Raw genomic sequence first — 20,018 nt, forward strand, 5'->3', positions numbered from 1 at the left:
GACCAGGGCATACAAGTGATATAAACATTTCAAAGCTGGCGTTAAAGGTCAGCAGTGTTACAAGCATGGATGAGATTTAAAATGCACAGTTAAGAGACCTATAAACTATTAGAAGAAAATAGTTCATAAAGTGTTTCAGGAATTGGAAAAAGCACTGGTGTAAGTGTTTAGTATGTAATGGTGAATGTTTTCAAGAGGATAAAATTGCTGTAGATTAACAAATAAAATTCCTACCAAAAAATAAAAATTAATATGTCAACAGTCTCGTTTGTCAAGCTTTTTACTTAAAAGACCAGAATCAATATATATGTTTCGAAGGAAATTTCAGCAGTGTTTAGAATATCTATTCTGCGCTTGTTTTAAGCAATATGTCTTAGAACCAGGTGAACAATAACTGAGATAGAAATCTAGTGACTGAATACAATCAAATGCTGCTGTTCCATAAGCATCAAAGTTTTTATGTGATTGTGAAACTGCTTATAACGATAGGTTTCCTCCCATAATTATTAGTGTTCCTTCATGGCAATTCCAGTAAACCATGCTGCTTATTTTCTCGTTCCTTCCTTATGCATCCTTTTGTGGTGAGGCTGACGTTTGCACAAATTGCAGCCCTTTGATTGTAACTGGTAATATTAGCCAACTGTTCTTTTTGTATCACTCTTCAACACACATTGTAATATCATTAGAGACGATTGAACGTTTGTTACGTCACAAATACCTCCTCTTCTTCATATTCTGCACATTTTCTTGCAATGCAGGGTGATTAGCCATCACTTCCGGATACCGAAGTACATCAGTGAGTATACAAAGTTAACTGACTGACACTGGCAACTAAGATCCCACAAACATAAATGACGTGTATCACTGCACTCCGATCTATATCGCTAGGCAGGCAACAATCCCATACCTACACAGTCCCTGCCATGATATAGCACCTTCCCCTACCCCCTCTGCCCTGCTATCCCTCCCCTCCCAGTCCCACGCCTCTTTTATGTCGAACTTACCCCCCTCCCTCCCCCCCCCCCCCCTCCGATGAGATTGCCACTCACAGCAGAAGCCATGAGTGCACATGTATCAAGATATTCAAGATATGCGTGTGTTTCTGCATCTGACAAACAATTTTGTCCACTAGCTTAATAATAATCAAATCATCTCCACCTTTTAAATGTCCAAATCTCTCTCTCTCTCTCTCTCTCTCTCTCTCTCTCTCTCTCTCACACACACACACACACACACACACACACACACACACACACACACACACACAGAGAGAGAGAGAGAGAGAGAGAGAGAGAGAGAGAGAGAGAGAGAGAGTCAACTGAACATGAGGTTTCATTATTGAAATGAGACGATCAAATAATTAAAACTTATAACAGCTGATCTGGATGTTAACTGCTATGTTATTAGGAGAGTTATATAATGCAATTCATGAGACCTTATTCATACAGACGTATGTGATCCACTTTTCAAATGAATTATACAACACCAGTGGTTATGCCGCATTTAACATATTGTATTTTTATTATGTTGACCCACATTTCCAATTATGTTTCTCCTTGGCACACATATCAATCACTGTTTAATGTGTTGTTTAGAACCATCAGTCTTCTGACTGACTTGACGTGATCCATCACGAATTCCTCTCCTGTCATCATTTAAAGTAATTTAATGACTTGTAGATGGCAAAGTTCATCATCACATTTCTTAGTGTAAACTGCAAAATTATATAGATCAGAACTTCGTGTACATATGTTTCAGTTCAGACACTTTTTTCCATATTCAGAAAAAAAGAAATTCATTTATGCATTAAAATATTTGAGTAAAGCACACAGATCTGTACTACAGAACGCTGTAGAAAACAATGTAATCAGTCGTTCAAGCTATAAATATTTCAAACTTCACTGGTTGGTTAGTTTCATCCTGCTGCCGTTGGATAAGCAGCTGCAGCAGCAAGTCGTATAACCCTAGCTTACTTATTTGTTAGATAGTTTAATTAATTTCTTTGCGTGTTTTCGGGTACTTGCATTGTTTAATTCATATTTCGGGTGTATTATAGTATTTGACAGTTGTAGCATCGCGCTTTAGTGTTTACTTGGTAGATTCTTATTTAAATTGCGTGTGAGTTTCGTATAGGAGGTGCAATTTCGAGTTTTAGTTACTGTAATCGTAAATTCAGCAGATTTTAGCACAGTCGTTAGGCATTTGTACAGGTTAGTTGATACATTCTTTGCGTGTTTCGCTTGCGTTATCTAGGCACGGACTCGTGTTTCAGTAACTGTTGTTCAACATCAATTAGAATGGACAGGGACTGCGATTGCTGTGTTCGGATGAGAGCTGACTTGGCATCCCTTCGCTCACAGCTGCAATCGGCGCTGACTTCGGTCACGCAGCTTGAGACTATTGCCAATGGGCACCACTGTGGGGAGCCGGACTTGGGTATCACGGGGATGTCAACCTCGTCCCGTCTGTTCCCAGATCGGTCTGCCGCTGTGGTTGCCCCAGTTGCTGCCCGCAGTGGGGCTGAGCCCTCGCCTGTGGTTGATTCCAAGGTGTGGCAGGCAGCGAAAGGTATCCCCGGAGGCTGATCAGAAAGCCTCCCCAGTGCGTCTGACAAACCGGTTTCAGGCACTGTCTCTGCCTGAGCCAGATGCAGCTGCCTGCCCTGTTTCAGAGGATCATTCTCAGCCTTCAAGGTCCTGGCAATCGCAGAGGGTGGGCTTACTGGTAGTTGGGAGCTCCAATGTTAGGCGCGTAATGGGGCCCCTTAGGAATACAGCAGCTTAGGAGGGGAAGAAATCCAGTGTGCACTCCGTGTGCATTCCGGGAGGAGTCATTCCTGATGTGGAAAGGGTCTTTCCGGATGCCATGAAGAGCACAGGGTGCAGCCAGCTGCAGGTGGTGGCACATGTCGGCACTAATGACGTGTGTCGCTTTGGATCTGAGGAAATTCTCTCTGGATTCCAGCGGCTATCTGATTTGGTGAAGGCTGCCGGTCTTGCTTACGAGATGAAGGCAGAGCTCACCATCTGCAGCATCGTTGACAGAACCGACTGCGGACCTTTGGTGCAGAGGCGGGTGGAGGGTCTGAATCAGAGGCTCAGACGGTTTTGCGACCGTGTTGGCTGCAGATTCCTTGACTTGCGCCAATGGCTGCGAAAACACACTTGACCTCTTAGCCACAAACAATCCAGAGCTGATAGAGCATCATGACTGATACAGGGATTAGTGATCACAAGGTCGTTGTAGCTAGGTTCAATACAGTTTCTTCCAAATCCATCAGAAACAAACGCAAAATAATTTTATTTGAAAAAGCGGATAAAGTGTCACTGGAACCCTTCCTAAGAGACAATCTCCATTCCTTCCGAACTGACTATGCGAATGTAGACGAGATGTGGCTCAAATTCAAAGATATAGTAGCAACAGCAATTGAGATATTCATACCTCATAAATTGGTAAGAGATGGAACGGATCCCCCGTGGTACACAAAAAAGGTCCGAACGCTGTTGCAGAGGCAACGGAAAAAGCATGCGAAGTTCAGAAGAACGCGAAATCCCGAAGATGGGCTAAAATTTACAGACGCACGAAATTTGGCACGTACTTCGATGCGAGATGCCTTTAATAGGTTCCACAATGAAACATTGTCTCGAAATTTGGTAGAAAATCCGAAGAAATTCTGGTCGTATGTAAAGTACACAAGCGGCAAGATGCAGTCAGTACCTTCGCTGCGCAGTGCCGATGGTACTGTTACCGACGACTGTGCCGCTAAAGCGGAGTTATTGAACGCAGTTTTCCGAAAGTCCTTCACCAGGGAAGACGAATGGAATATTCCAGAATTTGAAACACGAACATCTGCTAGCATGAGTTTCTTAGAAGTAGATACCTTAGGGGTTGCGAATCAACTCAAATCGCTTGATACGGGCAAGTCTTCAGGTCCAGATTGTATACCGATTAGGTTCCTTTCAGATTACGCTGATACTATAGCTCCCTACTTAGCACTCATATACAACCGCTCGCTCACCGATAGATCTGTACCTACAGATTGGAAAATTGCTCAGGTCGCACCAGTGTTCAAGAAGGGTAGTAGGAGTAATCCATTTAACTACAGACCTATATCATTGACGTCGGTTTGCAGTAGGGTTTTGGAGCATATACTGTATTCAAACATTATGAATCACCTCGAAGGGAACGATCTATTGACACGTAATCAGCATGGCTTCAGCAAACATCGCTCTTGTGCAACGCAGCTAGCTCTTTATTCGCACGAAGTAATGGCCGCTATTGACAGGGGATCTCAGGTTGATTCCATATTTCTAGATTTCCGGAAAGCTTTTGACACCGTTCCTCACAAGCGACTTCTAATCAAGCTGCGGACCTATGGGGTGTCGTCTCAGTTGTGCGACTGGATTCGTGATTTCCTGTCAGGAAGGTTGCAGTTCCTAGGAATAGATGCCAAATCATCGAGTAAAACTGAGGTGATATCAGGTGTTCCCCAGGGAAGCGTCCTGGGACCTCTGCTGTTCCTGATCTATATAAATGACCTGGGTGACAATCTGAGCAGTTCTCTTAGATTGTTCGCAGATGATGCTGTAATTTACCGTCTAGGAAGGTCATCTGAAGACCAGTATCAGTTGCAAAGCGATTTAGAAAAGATTGCTGTATGGTGTGTCAGGTGGCAGTTGACGCTAAATAAGGAAAAGTGTGAGATGATCCACATGAGTTCCAAAAGAAATCTGTTGGAATTCGATTACTCGATAAATAGTACAATTCTCAAGGCTGTCAATTCAACTAAGTACCTGGGTGTTAAAATTACGAACAACTTCAGTTGGAAGGACCACATAGATAATATTGTCGGGAAGGCGAGCCAAAGGTTGCGTTTCATTGGCAGGACACTTAGAAGATGCAACAAGTCCACTAAAGAGACAGTTTACACTACACTCATTCGTCCTCTGTTAGAATATTGCTGCGCGGTGTGGGATCCTTACCAGGTGGGATTGACGGAGGACATCAAAAGGGTGCAAAAAAGGGCAGCTCATTTTGTATTATCACGTTATAGGGGAGAGAGTGTGGCAGATATGATACATGAGTTGGGATGGAAGTCATTACAGCAAAGACGTTTTTCGTCGCGGAAAGACCTTTTTACGAAATTTCAGTCACCAACTTTCTCTTCCGAATGCGAAAATATTTTGTTGAGCCCAACCTACATAGGTAGGAATGATCATCAAAATAAAATAAGAGAAATCAGAGCTCGAACAGAAAGGTTTAGGTGTTCGTTTTTCCCGCTCGCTGTTCGGGAGTGGAATAGTAGAGAGATAGTATGATTGTGGTTCGATGAACCCTCTGCCAAGCACTTAAATGTGAATTGCAGAGTAGTCATGTATATGTAGATGTAGATCCTCCAGGGATCATTTTGCACTATATATTGTAATGATGTTGAATGAGTCATTTTACACTCGCACAGCAAATTAATTTGTATGTATGGTTACATGCTGAATACTGCTAATTGCTTTTAAAAAAGGATATGCAGATGTGAGTTAGTAGTTCCTTCCCACAATCTTTCACACATTACAGTAATAGAAGAAGTTGTCGAGGAGAAATATTCTCACTTTGTTTTTAAACTTTTCTTTACTGTATGACTATATGTCCGACATTTTATATCACTGGGTAAGTAAACAATTTTTTTTTTTTTTTTTTTTTTTTTTTTGCATCCCTCCATTAACATTATTTTTAAAATGTCTGCATCCATAAATTAAAAATACTTCAACATGGTAACATTTGTAAATGAAGGCAACTGGAATACTTGAACATTTTGTTTACAATTTGCATATTTTAAAGTGATTGTTTTCACATAAATCTTCACAAATTTTTATTTAGGGAAAATTAATATTAAACAAAACAAATTATTTCAGATCATTTCTTTGCTTGTATGGAATTTAAGTTTTTTACTGACACAGTCCATCTATGATGTTTCTGACAAATATGTCCCAGTATACATTAATCAGTGTTCCAGACCATAGTTTACATTAAAACCCATACCTCTTGTCTACTAAAACAAGGTGCCAAATATGGGGGGGGGGGGGGAATATGTATTTTTTAAAGAGTTCTACATATTTCTCATCCAAATCTACATCTATACTCTGCAAATCACCATGAGGTGCATGCCAGAGGGTATGCCCCATTGTACCAGTTATTAGGGTTTCTTCCTGTTCCATTAATGTATGGAATGCGGGAAAAAGATTGTTTGAATGCCTCTGTGCATGCAGTAATTATTCTCATCTTATCAGCACGCCTCCGTGTAAGCAATACATAGGGCATTGTAGTATACCCTATGGTAATCATTTACAGCTGGTCCTCAGAACATTGTTAATAGACTCTCTCAGGATAATTTAAAACTGTCTTCAAGGGTCTCTGTGGCATTCTCCCCAGAATTAAACAAACCTGTGACTATTCATGCTGCTGTTCTCTGTGCATTTTCAACATCTCCTGTTAGTCCTATCTGGTACAGGTCCCACACACTTGAGCAATATTCTAGGATCAGTCACACAAGTGACCAACTGCACTTCCCTAGTATTCTACCAATAAACTGAAGTTTACCACCTGCTTTACCAACAACTGAACCTGTGTGATCATTCCATTTTACATCCCTACAGTATTTGTATGAGTTGTCCAATACCAACAGTTACTCATTGATATTATAGTCATAGAATATTACTTTTTTTCATTTTTGTGAAGTTTCTGAACATTAGAAGTTGCCAATCTCTACACCATGTTGAAATCTTATCAAGATTTGACTGAATATTTATGAAGCTTCTCCCAGACGGTACTTCACTATAGATAACTGCATCGTCTATGAATAGCCTGATTTTACAATTAATATTGTCCGAAAGGTCATTAATACACAACATGAACAGCACAGGTCCAACACAATTCCCTGGGGCACACTCAAAGTTACTTCGACATATTATGATGACTCCCAATCTGAGATAACATGCTGTACACTACAACAGTGAGCGACATTTTTAAGTAACTACAATTAAGAAATACAGCATCACCTCCCTGCCCAACAACAAATGCCAATGCACTACATCATGTGTCTATGGGAATGCACCCAGACTTCAATATTCACAAGATGCTGTTTCACCCTGGATGTACTATGCAAAATACCCTTGATTGAGTATCCAGCTCTTTAAGTAGCCACAGCCACAAGATGGACCTGCTACCAGGAGGAAGAATGCCGAGTCTCTGTCTCACACAGATTCTATCCACTGTATTATACAGATGATTCACATAATACATGTGTGGCCTAGTTGGACAAAGATATTTAACATGTGGACCAAGCATGTCTCACTTGCCTGTATAATCTGGCTGACCCCACCAACCAATTTTACTCGCAGCCAATTCCAGATCGCCTCTGGGAGTGAGTGAATGTGGACTTCGCCAGACCAGTCCATGGAGCAATATGGTTTCTAGTAGTGGATACAGTGTCAAATTTTCCATAAGTTATGTGGATTTCTACAGACATTGCCGTTTTCACACAGCACCTAATTCAGAGGCAGAGTAGTAGTTTGTCACAAACATCTGTGGGCAGCTGAGGAAAGCTACAATATCGTTCAAGGAAACTCTCGCCAGCTTCCTCACAATGTATAGAACAACCCTTGACATTAGTTGCAGCCTGGCCAAAATTTTGCATTTACACAAATATTGCTTGGTGTTCAAATTTTTATAAACCATTTTTGTGAGCCCACAAGGGTATTTGAGCACCTACTACTGCACATGATCCCACCACTGGGCTCATAGTTTCAACTGGACCCAGGCTGATTGCAAGGCCTCATCGTTCATCACAGGAGTCCCCCAGCTTTTTGACATCACAGGCAGACAATGCGCAGATGGTATGCCATAGGAAACAGCTTTAGTCACAGCACCATGCATAGCCCATGCCCCTCACACCTCACTAGGACATGCGTAACTTACTGTGATCCTGCCCACAGGCATGCACCACCCAAGTCCATACCCAGAGTGCAGGCCCCACTGAAAGTCACAAGAGCCTAAATACTCATTCACACAACTGTTGGTGTCCATAGAAATTGAGCCTTTAATCCTCCCACGCCATTCATGGCGTTCACCATACCACAGCAAAGTCAACAGCTCCCTCCAGAGGCGGCAGAAACCACCTGCACTAGTTCCATCTCTGGCCAAGTCCAATGTCAGTATGCCACAGGACACACGAGTAAGATGTCCAGCATCAATCTCCTTTTTTTTTCCTTGTCATACAAGCCACCACACAAGGTGTTATTGGTCATAGATGCCGATTAAAGGGGGTCAAGGGAATTTATACGTGCAAACGTGATTTAAATAGCTTTGTGCGACAAGATTCCAGACAGCTGGAGCACACTTGTGGGTCTTGCTCTGTGTGCACACAAGAGCTGCTATACAGATTCATACTTTAAGGGAGCTACTTAAGAACACAGGAACAATGTTGAAAACAGTAAATGAAGAGATTTTCTTCAGTCAGATTTTATACACACATGACCCTTGAAAATTTGAAGTTCAAGGGAGCTTAGCAATAGTTCAAATAACTGAGAGAAAATTAAGAAAAAGTAAATATGAACATAGTTAATAAATAATACAATAGTTTTAAAACCATTCATATTTATTTACAATGAGAAGTGAAAGGAAGAGCTACAATTAAAATTAAGAGGAAGCTGATCTTTCTTATCAATTTTTATTTATTTTAACACTTTGAATGAACATAAATATTTCTAAAAGTATGAAAAAAAATCATTTTATTTTGCAAATAAATCGGTGATTATTTTCTGCTTCAGTTATGCCCAGCACATTTTCTATTGCAACCAACGTAAAAAATACATCATTGTCTACTTTTGTTCTCAGGTTGCACATGTGTAACATTTCTGATGACCTTTTTTTTCCCTTTTAAATCGCAGACAGAATTGTCTTTTGGTCCATCATCATTTTCATCATTGTTGCCAGAACAGCTGAAATTTCAATCTCCAGCAAGTTCCCCAAGATTGTCAAAAGTGTACAAAATCATCGAACATCACGTTATCTTCTAAGTCATTACTCCCCATTAGCAAGTGGTTTGTGTACGTACTGAAACACAGCAACTGTCGTACTGAACACAGCAACTGTCAAAATAGGTAAAAGAAATAAAACTGATGCGAGCTTGTATGGCACATCAGTATTCATTATGCGTAGCATTGGTTTACAACAGATGTAAACAGTTCCCGAGGAACTGAATTCAGTGACGGGCGTAGGGAGCATAAAAACAGTTCCTCAAAAATAATTTCCATCTGTTACACACCAGTGGTGTATATTACAAATGTTAATAAGCACCATACAAGATAACATCCATTTTGTTTGTTTCGGCATTTAAGCTACTTGTTGCTAGACTGAAATCCAAGATTAAAAATTGAGGAGTTTACAGTAAACATATCCAGTCAATGGCAAAAATGTTACTGCTCAAGTAAAAAATTATCCACAGATGTTCACTATCTAGCAATTTTATAACATTACAAGCAGTTCATTAGATACAAAATTTTCTCAATCTTTGTGTAATTGCCAAAATGTGTATTGCATCTCATAGCTGCAAATAAAAATTTATAAAAATGTAGGTATATTTTGTTATTTGAAAATGGCTTCTACTGTAACATTAGTCACAATATTGTCCTGGTAGTAAACTGATCATACACATATTTTCACTCACCCATACATAATCTGCCCACACATATCTTGCTACCATTAGTGCTTCTTCTCTCAGTTGAATAACATGAGTAAATCTTTGTTTAGACCATGCAACAGAATTGTTCTCCCCTGGCAAGCGGTCGGGTGGTGATGACAACAGTTCAGCACTTATAGAATGGTAGTCATTTTCAACAGTTGTCAGCCACTTCTTTAGTATTTCCAGAGACGAATCTTCATTGTGGTCACTTCTTATCCTTGGAGAAAAGTATAATTACAGTGCAACAGCAACTTTATTAACAATAGAAAAACATTTGCCAAGCAAAACAATGCAATTTCTTCATGAAATTGCAGTCATGTGCAATTGTTTGCACACCTGTGTGTCAATCTAACTGAAGATACAGACAAAACATAAGAAAATACTTAAACCATTTTAGGGGTAACCAAATATGTCATTTTTGAAAGCAGATAATTTTAATGCTGCTATTTATCCAGCATTTTTGTCCCTATGAATGTAGCAACATTTTCATATCTAACAATATACCTCACTTATGTATCTAAAAACAAAGATGATGTGACTTACCAAACAAAAGTGTTGGCAGGTCGATAGACACACAAACAAACACAAACATACACACAAAATTCAAGCTTTCGCAACCAACGGTTGCTTCATCAGGAAAGAGGGAAGTAGAGGGAAAGACGAAAGGATGTGGGTTTTAAGGGAGAGAGTAAGGAGTCATTCCTATCCCGGGAGCAGAAAGACTTACCTTAGGGGGAAAAAAAGGACAGGTATACACTTGCGCGCACACGCACGCACGCACGCACGCGATACCAAATAAACCTTCAAGTATTGCTTTTTTGCACATTACAGTCTCAAGTTGCAAATTGGATTTTCATCTTACAGTAGTAAAAACTAAATCTCTGAGTTCACTACCGCAAAAAGACATGGTAACTGCACACATAAAAAACTAACAGAATTGATTGAACAGATTGAGAATTTCGGATAGTGAGTTTTCAAAATCAGAATGGGAAGAAAACTACTTTGAGGAGCCGTGGGAATCAACACTGGCTATACTACTACTATGAATACTTTAATGACTCGAAAATTCATTTGTAAAAAGTTATTGGAAGTGCAGAGGGAACCTAATGTGGTGTGTACGTGACCAGATGAAGGAGACATGGACTTCATTATTTTGTATGAAACTTCATATCAGTGACGCTTGATGTGGAAAATTCAGTTATTTAACTATTTCAGAGGTATCAAGCAATGGAAAATCCAGGATGGAATATAACAATACTATGAGAAGGATAGTTGTTACCATATAGTAGAGATGCTGAGTCGCAGATAGGCACAAAGAAAAGACTCTTACACTTAAAGCTTTCAGCCACTGACCATCGTCAACAAGACACACACACACACACACACACACACACACACACACACACACACACACACACACACCAGTGGTGTGTGTGTGTGTGTGTGTGTGTGTGTGTTGCCTATCTGCGACCCAGCATCTCCTCTATATTTCAGAGATACGACAAACTTTGGCGTAAAAATGTATTTACAATTGGTGTTCTTCTGTTGCTTTTGTATAAAGTTGAAAAAAAAAACAACAGCCAGACATTTATGTCCCTTTCATTATAAACAGACCATTATCACTAACATTGATTTGTAGTAGGATTTTGGAACATATTGTGTGTTCTAACATTATGAATTGCCTCAAAGAAAATGGTTTATTAACAAACAGTCAACATGGATTCAGAGAACATTGTTCTTGTGAAACATAATTAGTTGTTTATTCTCACAAAGTAAATAATGCTATCAACAGGTGATGTCAAAGTGATTCCATATTTTTACGTTTCCAGAAGGCTTTTGACACCATTCCTCATAAGCAACTTCTAATCAAATTGTGTGTTTATGGAGTATCGTCTCTGTTGTGAAACTGGATTCATGATCTTCTGCCATAACAGTCGCTATCTACCAAGCATCTGCAGGAAATTATAATCTATTCATAAATCATCTAGAAGCTCTTTTGGGTTATTTAACAGGAAGAAACAAAGAAATTTTGATTGCCGGTGACTTTAATACAGATTTTCTAATGCAATCATCCAGTAAACATTTACTGCAGTTAGTAATGTTGTCTTTCAATCTACCTCACACTGTAAACTTTCCAACTGGGATCACTAAATCCTCAAGGACAGGCATTGATAACATTTTTATAGACATGTCAAAGGAACAAAATCATATAATAAAACCTGTAATAAATGGACTAGCAGATTAGATGTAAATTCTAAGTAGATTATCAAGACTGCTAAATCTGAGTACAGGAGAGTAGTCAATCAACCAAAAATTGAGTGTTTTAGAAAACTGCTCAAAGATATGAACTGGAAAGATGTTTATAGTGCTCATGACATGAATGAAAAATATAACACATTCATGAACAATGTCAGTACCATGTTTGTAAACTGTTTTCCTCTAAAAGTAACTCAAATTAAACAGAAGTCTATAATAAAACCATGGATTACACAAGGAATAAAGATTTCCTGTAAGACAAAAATGAAAACGTATCTGTCAACCAAGAATAGCTTCAATGCTGGTAAATTAGCTAAATACAAGGAATGCTGTAAAATATTAAAAATATTAATTCAGACATCTAAACAAATGCACTACGAGAAGAAGATAGCAATGTCAGGGAACAAAATAAAAACAATATGGGATAGAGTGGTAGAACCAGAAATGAACAGGAGCAAATAGCATTAAGGGTAGATGACACATAAGTAACCGATGGGCATAGTGTGGCAAATCTATTTAACAAGTACTTTATGTCTGTTACTGATAGAATGGGATTGTCAGATCAGATAATAATGCCCTTGAATATCTGAAACTAGCCTTTACAAATAGCTTCAGGTACATGAATACATCACTCACTTCACCAGAAGGAATAACTTCCATAATAAAATCTTTAAAAACTAAGCATTCTAGTGGTTACGATGAAATATCAACAAAGTTAATTAAGGCATGTTATTGTGAGTTTAATACAATTCTAAGTTACTTGTGTAATCAATCAATTATAACTGGGACATTTCCTGACTGGCTAAAATATGCAGATGTTAAGCCTCTGTACAAGAAAGGGGATAAAGAGATACCTTCGAACTACAGACTGATTTCACTTTTGCCAGCATTCTCAAAATTTTTAGAAAAGTAATGTACAGGCAGCTTCTCAACCACCTGACCACAAATAACATATTATCAATAACACACTTTGGATTTCTGAAGGGTTCTGATATCGAGAAGGCTATTTACATCTACAGTGAAAATGTACTTAATTCATTAAATGACAAATTACAAGCAGCAGGTATTTTCTGTGATTTGTCAAAGGCATTTGATTGTGTGAACCGCAACATCCTTTTAAATAAATTAGAATTCTATGGTGTCACGGGCAGTGCTGCAAAATGGTTCAAGTCATACCTCGGTAACAGCAAACAAAGGGTGTCAGTGCAAGGGACTAGTGAATTAAGTCATCAGTCATCACCAGAATAGGAAGAAATTACATGTGGTGTCCCACAAGGATCCATTTTAGGGACATTGTTTTTTCTTGTGTACGTGAATGACCTCTCATCAGTTGAACTGCCAGAAGCAGAGTTAGATTTGTTTGCAGATGACACAAGTATTGCAGTAAATAGTATGTCGAGTGTAGTTCTAGAAAGATCTGCTAATGATATTTTCATGGATATTAATAAATGGTTTAAAGCCAACTCACTGACATTAAACTTCGAAAAGACTCACAATATGCAATTCAGAACCTGTATGAGGTTTCCACCCAGCATATGCATAAAGTATGAAGAAGAGCAGATAGAAGAGGTTAACAGTCTTAAATTCCTGGGATTACAACTTCATAATAAATTCAGTTGGGAGGAGCTTACCACAGAACTTCAGAAACACCTTAACAAATCTGTATTTGCAATTCGCGTGTTAACAGACATAGGCGACATAAAAATGAAAAAGCTTGCATAGTTTGCCTACTTTCATTCCGTAATGTCATAGGGTATATTATTCTGGGGTAACTCTTCAAGTCAAACAAAAGTTTTCAGAGTCCAAAAGTGTGTAATACTTATTATTTGTGGAGTAAATTCACGGATGTCCTGTAGAAACCTGGTATACTAACTACTGACTCTCCGTATATTTACTCCTCAATGAAATGTGTCCTAAATAATATATCTCTTTTTCTAACAAACAACTCAGTTCATACATATAATACCAGGAACAAAAATGATCTGCACAAGGACTTAAAAGCACTTACTTTAGTTGAAAAAGAGGTCCACTACTCAGGAACACTCATCTTCAATAATTTGCCAGCAAACATAAAAAATTTAGTTACAAAGAGAGATCAGTTTAAAATGTGCCTGAAAGACTTACTAGTGGCTAACTCCTACTACTCCATTGGTGAATTTCTTAATAGAAACAAATGATGTATTATATATAATCATACTATTCGTATTGTCATTTCAGCTTAAAAAAAGGGGGATTGTTCCACATCCACAAGGATCTCCTCAGTACGGATCTATGGATCGAAAATCTAAACTAATCAAATCAAATCAATCAACAATTCACAGTTACTGACAGAAAGTCACTGCCTAAAATGAAAGTAACATCCCCTGCTCCTCAAGAAAGTGTTACAGGGCTTCTGCTGTACCTGATATACATACACAACTTATGAGACAATTTGAGCAGCCTTCTTAGATTGCTTGCAGATAATGCTATCATTTACTGTCCTGTTTAAGTCATCAGGTGGTCAAAACTAACTGCAAAATGATTTGAACAAAATATCTGTACGGTGTGAAAAGTGGCAATTGACTAAGTAATGTAAAGTGTGAAGCCATCAGCAGGTGTACTAAAACGAATCCACTAAATTCTGATCACATGATAAATCATACAAATCTAAAGGCTGTAAACCTAACTAAATACTTAGGAATTAGAATTACAAATAATTTAAATTGGAATGATCATGTAGATAATGTTGTTGGGAAAGGAAACTGAAGACTGCGGTTTACTGATAGAACACTTGAAAAATGTTAACAGGTCTACTAAAGAAACTGTGTACACTAGGCTTGTCCATCCTCTTTTGGAGCATTGCTGCATGGTATGGGATCTGCTTCAGATAGGACTGACAGATAACATAAAAAAATTTCAAAGAAGGGCAGCTCATTTCGTATTACCAAAAAATAGGGGAGAGTGTGTGATAGATATGATCAACGAGTTAGGGTGGTAATCATTAAAATAAAGGCATTTTTCACTGCAGCAGGATCTTCTAATGACATTTCAATCACCAACTGTCTCTTTAGAGGGTAAAAACATTTTGTTGGTGCCCATATACATATGCAGAAATGATCATCATAATAAAATAAAAGAAATCAGTGCTAACACAGAAAGATTTAAGTGTTAATTTTCCTGCGCACTTTTTGGGAGTGGAATGGTAGAGAAATAGCTTGGAGGAGGAGGAGGAGGAGGATGACTTTAGTGTTTATTGAGCTGTCGATAAGGAGGTCTTTAGAGGCAGAATACAAGCTCTGCTTAAGAAATGATGGAGAAGAAAAGTGGCCACGCCCTTTTGAAGGGACCATACTGGGATTTACCTCAAGCTGTTTAGTGAAATCACATAAAACCTAAAGCAGAATGGCCAGACATGGGTTTGAACCTTCATCCAGTGCTGTGCTACCACACTCGTTTGCTTGAAGGTGGTTCAATAAACCGCCTGCTGGGTACTTAATTATGAACTGCAGAGTAATTACATAAATGTAACCATAAGGGAACATTGAGCACTTTTGGTACAGTTCTTCAGAGGAGTTTACTGCAACATAATGGAACCTGTGTCTCAACAGATCAAGTTTGTTGTGAGAATGTCATTTATATTCATTTGCACTGCATTTATCATAAAACATTTACAGTATTGAATTGAATTTATCTTATAAATCTTTTTAAATGTATCTTTTACAGATGCTAAGAGTAGGATGACAGTGTATTAAGAAATGGTGACATTCAGAGGGAGTATACTGACAGCTATGACATCTTTCACACATTTCATGTTTCTTTTTTCTTCTGATGGTGGGCACAACGGTGACATTGATAGTCTTGTTGTTAGTTTAGCTAATATGCTGAGGCCAAAACTGATGACATTTATCAACTTGAATTCACTGCCTAAAGTTTATGGAACTTGTTTACCACTGTAATGTTACTGATCATTTCATCACATGTTGATGGACAGTACTGCTTCCTACAAAAACAAGTCTTGCAGAAGCAGGCTTCCACTGTTGTGTTACATGCTAGTGACTATATAATAGAAAGTTATGTCAGCCAACAACTACTCACACAATTACTGTGTCATGTTACAGAAAGTATGATATACATTATTCATGGAACATCAATTTGAAAACAGCTGATACTGTAACTGCATAACAGTTTAATAAATTCAAACTGATCAAGGGATTCAAAGCTCACAAGGTTACCCAAAGAAGGGGAAAACTCACACATCTCGTGTTCTGTGGCTGCCACTTGTTGTCAAACATATGTCAGCCCAGGAACAAGAGACAAGCCAACAGGCAATTTGTCAACAAGTGATCATGAGAGCCTTAACAATTTTGTAATACATTATGTCTCACTCCTTCATATAATGCAAAGAATTGTTTCCATCAAGACACATTGACTAAGTTGTCCTCCAAGGCTGATTACCAAACACACTTAGTAAGGCAAGAGCAGAAACTTTTCAAAGGACTTTTTTTAGCATAAATAATTCTACAACATAGAGTTGCACCACATCCACAGATGAAATAGAAACAATGATAGTGGTAGCATGGTTAGAACAAAGAAAACAGAATACCAATGAACAGCACACTTTTGAAAACATGTACCTAAATATAAAAAACATCTTAAATATAAAGTGTGAGATTTTCACACCAATACTGTAATTCTGAATGACAACTTTGTATCACTTTTGGTAACTGAATGAATTAAAATAAATGTGTATTTCATTTTATCCAATGATAGCCAGTGTGGTAAGATTTTATCATTCAGAGACTGTCAATCAAGCTGCAGTGAATTTGAAATCTTTTGCAACCTACATTATAATGGAAGAAGAAGAGAATTTGTAAATCACACATGTATGTAATCTCTGTTTGGGCAGCACTTGAAAATCAATAAAACTGGAGGTTTCCCCTTGAGAGATACACATGTGTATTATAATACACTGTGTATATAAAGTCCAGGAACCCTTTCAACTATCTATCGCACAAGAACCAAACATTGCACAGGTATCACACATATGTCATTTTGAAGTGTTGTTGTTTTTTTTTTTTTAAATATATACCGCCACATCATAGTTTGGCAGTATGCGAATAGTCAGCGCTGGTCGCAAATGTGGCGAGTTTCGGTGTGGAACGAGCTTTCTGTGTGTTGTAGTTTGACAAAAACAAGTGTGCTACAGCTGTTCAACGGATGCTTAGAACCAACTACGGTAAGAAGCCACCAACACGGAAGACCATTTCAGCAGGATGGGGCGCCACCCCATTTTCATCGAAAAGTTCGTGGGTACCTTGAACACGGAGCTGCGGTGTGATGGATCAGCCATGCTACAGAAGAGAACAGCTGTTTCATGAAATGGCTTCCCCAATCACCAGATCTCACTCTGTGTGACTTTTTTCAGTGGGCACACATTAAAGATGTGGTGTCGCTACTGCCTCTAGCACGTGATGTAGCTGAACTCCAGGAGAGAATACGGGAAGTGACTGCCACAGTCGGTGATGCCATGCTGGGATGGGCAGGGAAAGAATTCGATTACCGTATTGATGTCTACCGGGTTACTCATGGTTCGCATATTGACTGTTTGTAAAAAAAACTTTCCGAGTTTCTCTTGAAAATGCAATATGTATAACATATTTACAATGTATAGTTCTTGTGCAACAAACAATTGAAAGTGTTCCCAGACTTTATGTACACCCTGTATTATACAGTTAATAAAAATAAAGGAGTGGCTGTCCATATGAAAATTTGGTCAGTGGAATGTACAGTTATTAATAGGTTCAGGCTAAATATAGATGGTATTAGTGAAGTGAAATGGCACAAAGAACAGGAGTCTCAGTGCACTGGTATACATGCAAAATAGAATTCATATCTGAGGCATAGGTCTAATAATGAACAAAATAAAAAAATAGTTATGTGGGTTAGCTACCACGAACAGCATAGTGAATGAATCATCGTAGATAGCAAAACATGACAACTAGAATAATAAAGTATACATTGTTGATAGCTCTGCACATGATGAAGGGATGGAAAAGATATGCTTAGTTAAAAGAAATCATCCACTATGTTACTGGAAATTAAAAATTAGTTAAGATGGTCAAATTTGATAGTGGGAAAAGGAACAGGAGGGAAAAAAGACATGAAAATGTGGACTGTGAGAAAGGAATAAAGCCTCCCTGCATACACCTGACTTAAGAATACTGGAGCATGGTTGTACACATTAATGCGACCTGGTGACAACTAAATATTCTCGGTACAGTAGGTAACAGTAAGACAAGGTTTTAGAAAGTAGATTTTACACTGTAAAATGTGTCCATAAGCAGACAATGCTCCGACCCTAATTTGATAGTTATGACATACAGAATGAAACTTTATGAGACTGCAAAAAATATGAAATAAAGGAAAAGAGGCCTCAGTAATTTGAATCTGCCAGCGATTGTTGAGAAAGTCAAACAGTGGAAAACCCAGGATGGAATAATGACAATATTACGAAATGGATTAACTGCTATTTGCCATTCTGTTGTATAACTTTGGAGGAAAGGTAAGAAGATGCATGAACATCCACATTTCTGATGACAAAGCAGCGCAAAACAAAAGAGAAAAGGGCAATAGGTGGAAGGAATAAATATGAGGACTATGCAGAGGAAAGGAAGTTGAAACAATATTACAAAAATGGATGAAGATAACATGGGGGAAGTAATACGGTGAGTATACTTTGATACATTACAGAAAGGTGTAAAATGAAACAAGGAAGTTGGACTACATGACATTCCCTAAGAATGTTGTAAGAGCCTTAGGAGAGCCAACCATGATGAAACTAACCTGGCAGTACAAAAAAAGTAATGCTGTAATCTGGCAGACAGTTTGTTTGGATCCCACAGTACTTTGCTAGGCATAGTCCTTTTATGGTGGTATGTTGCTTACACTTGTACACAACCAAATTGTAGTTGTAAGAGTCATAGGGCATGAAAGGGAGGTAGCAGCTGGGAAGGGAGTGGGACAAGGATATAGTCTATCTCCCACTTTGTTCAAGACATATACAAAACAAATACTAACAGAAATGCAACAGAATTTAGAGAAGAAATTAAACATAAAGGAGAAGTAGTAAACACACAACATGTGCCGATGACATAATTCTGTCGGAGACCACAAAAGACTTAGAAAATCATCTGAATGGAAAGGATACTATCTTGAGAATAGCCTGTAGGATCAACACAAATACAAGAAAAAAACTGATGTACAGTTGACTGAAGTCGAGTGATACAGATGCAATTAGCCTACTTTATAAACAAAAAATCACACAATATGTATTTGGAAGCTGAATTAGATAACAGATATATATCCAGTGGACATTTTGGTAAATATTATGTACACACACTAACAACAAAAAATATGAGAAGGACACAATGTAATTTTTTCCTGGAGCTTCATCAAACCAGCTGTTAAGCTGAAGATTACAACAATAGCTGTTGGTAATTCACTGAAATTCATGCACTCAAACTATGACATATGGGTATGGTGTGACAATGAATCTTTTCTAGATACTACTGCCTTAAGTAGTTGAGATTTATAGGTGGCAAAAAACCAGTCTGACAATAGTAATCAAATATGAACTGCAAAATATTGTGATCAGCTTGGGTCCTTACTAAAGAAAATATTTTATAATATAGCCATAGCTATTGTCTCAGTAATCATTAGATAAATTTAAAGAAAGAAATAAATAAATAAATAAATAAAAGGACAGGTGTGGTTTAGTAATGAGAGATCAAGTACAAGAAATTCCTGATTTGTTCTGTTTCCGCAGTATATTAAATTAACTTTTTCTATTAAAAGTGAGATTAGCCTACTGTAATAATAACCTTGATACACCAGCTGTAAGAGATACAGACTGGGCAAAGTGGTTGCCAACCAAATTTGGTGCATGCTTGCAAATTCCAACAGAATACCCATGGGTTAAAAACAAACAGTGAAATACAAATGCAATGGATATATTCTGGTACATAGAGGTACATCGTGGATAACTTTGGGA

At 38.2% G+C, this 20,018-nt stretch overlaps 1 protein-coding gene across 1 annotated transcript in view; it reads right to left on the reverse strand.

Moving 5' to 3' along the window:
• The window catches only part of LOC126266731 (glycosyltransferase 25 family member-like), a 62,957-nt gene that overhangs the window by 41,826 nt on the left and 1,113 nt on the right, over window positions 1-20,018 (reverse strand). Inside the window, exon 2 of the mRNA XM_049971216.1 lies at window positions 9,719-9,950. Within this exon, the coding sequence (XP_049827173.1) occupies window positions 9,719-9,950 (232 nt within the window). The remainder of the gene's footprint in view (window positions 1-9,718; window positions 9,951-20,018) is intronic.

The sequence above is a fragment of the Schistocerca gregaria genome, chromosome 4 (assembly GCF_023897955.1).
Source record: "Schistocerca gregaria isolate iqSchGreg1 chromosome 4, iqSchGreg1.2, whole genome shotgun sequence".
NCBI classification, from domain to species: Eukaryota; Metazoa; Arthropoda; class Insecta; order Orthoptera; family Acrididae; genus Schistocerca; species Schistocerca gregaria.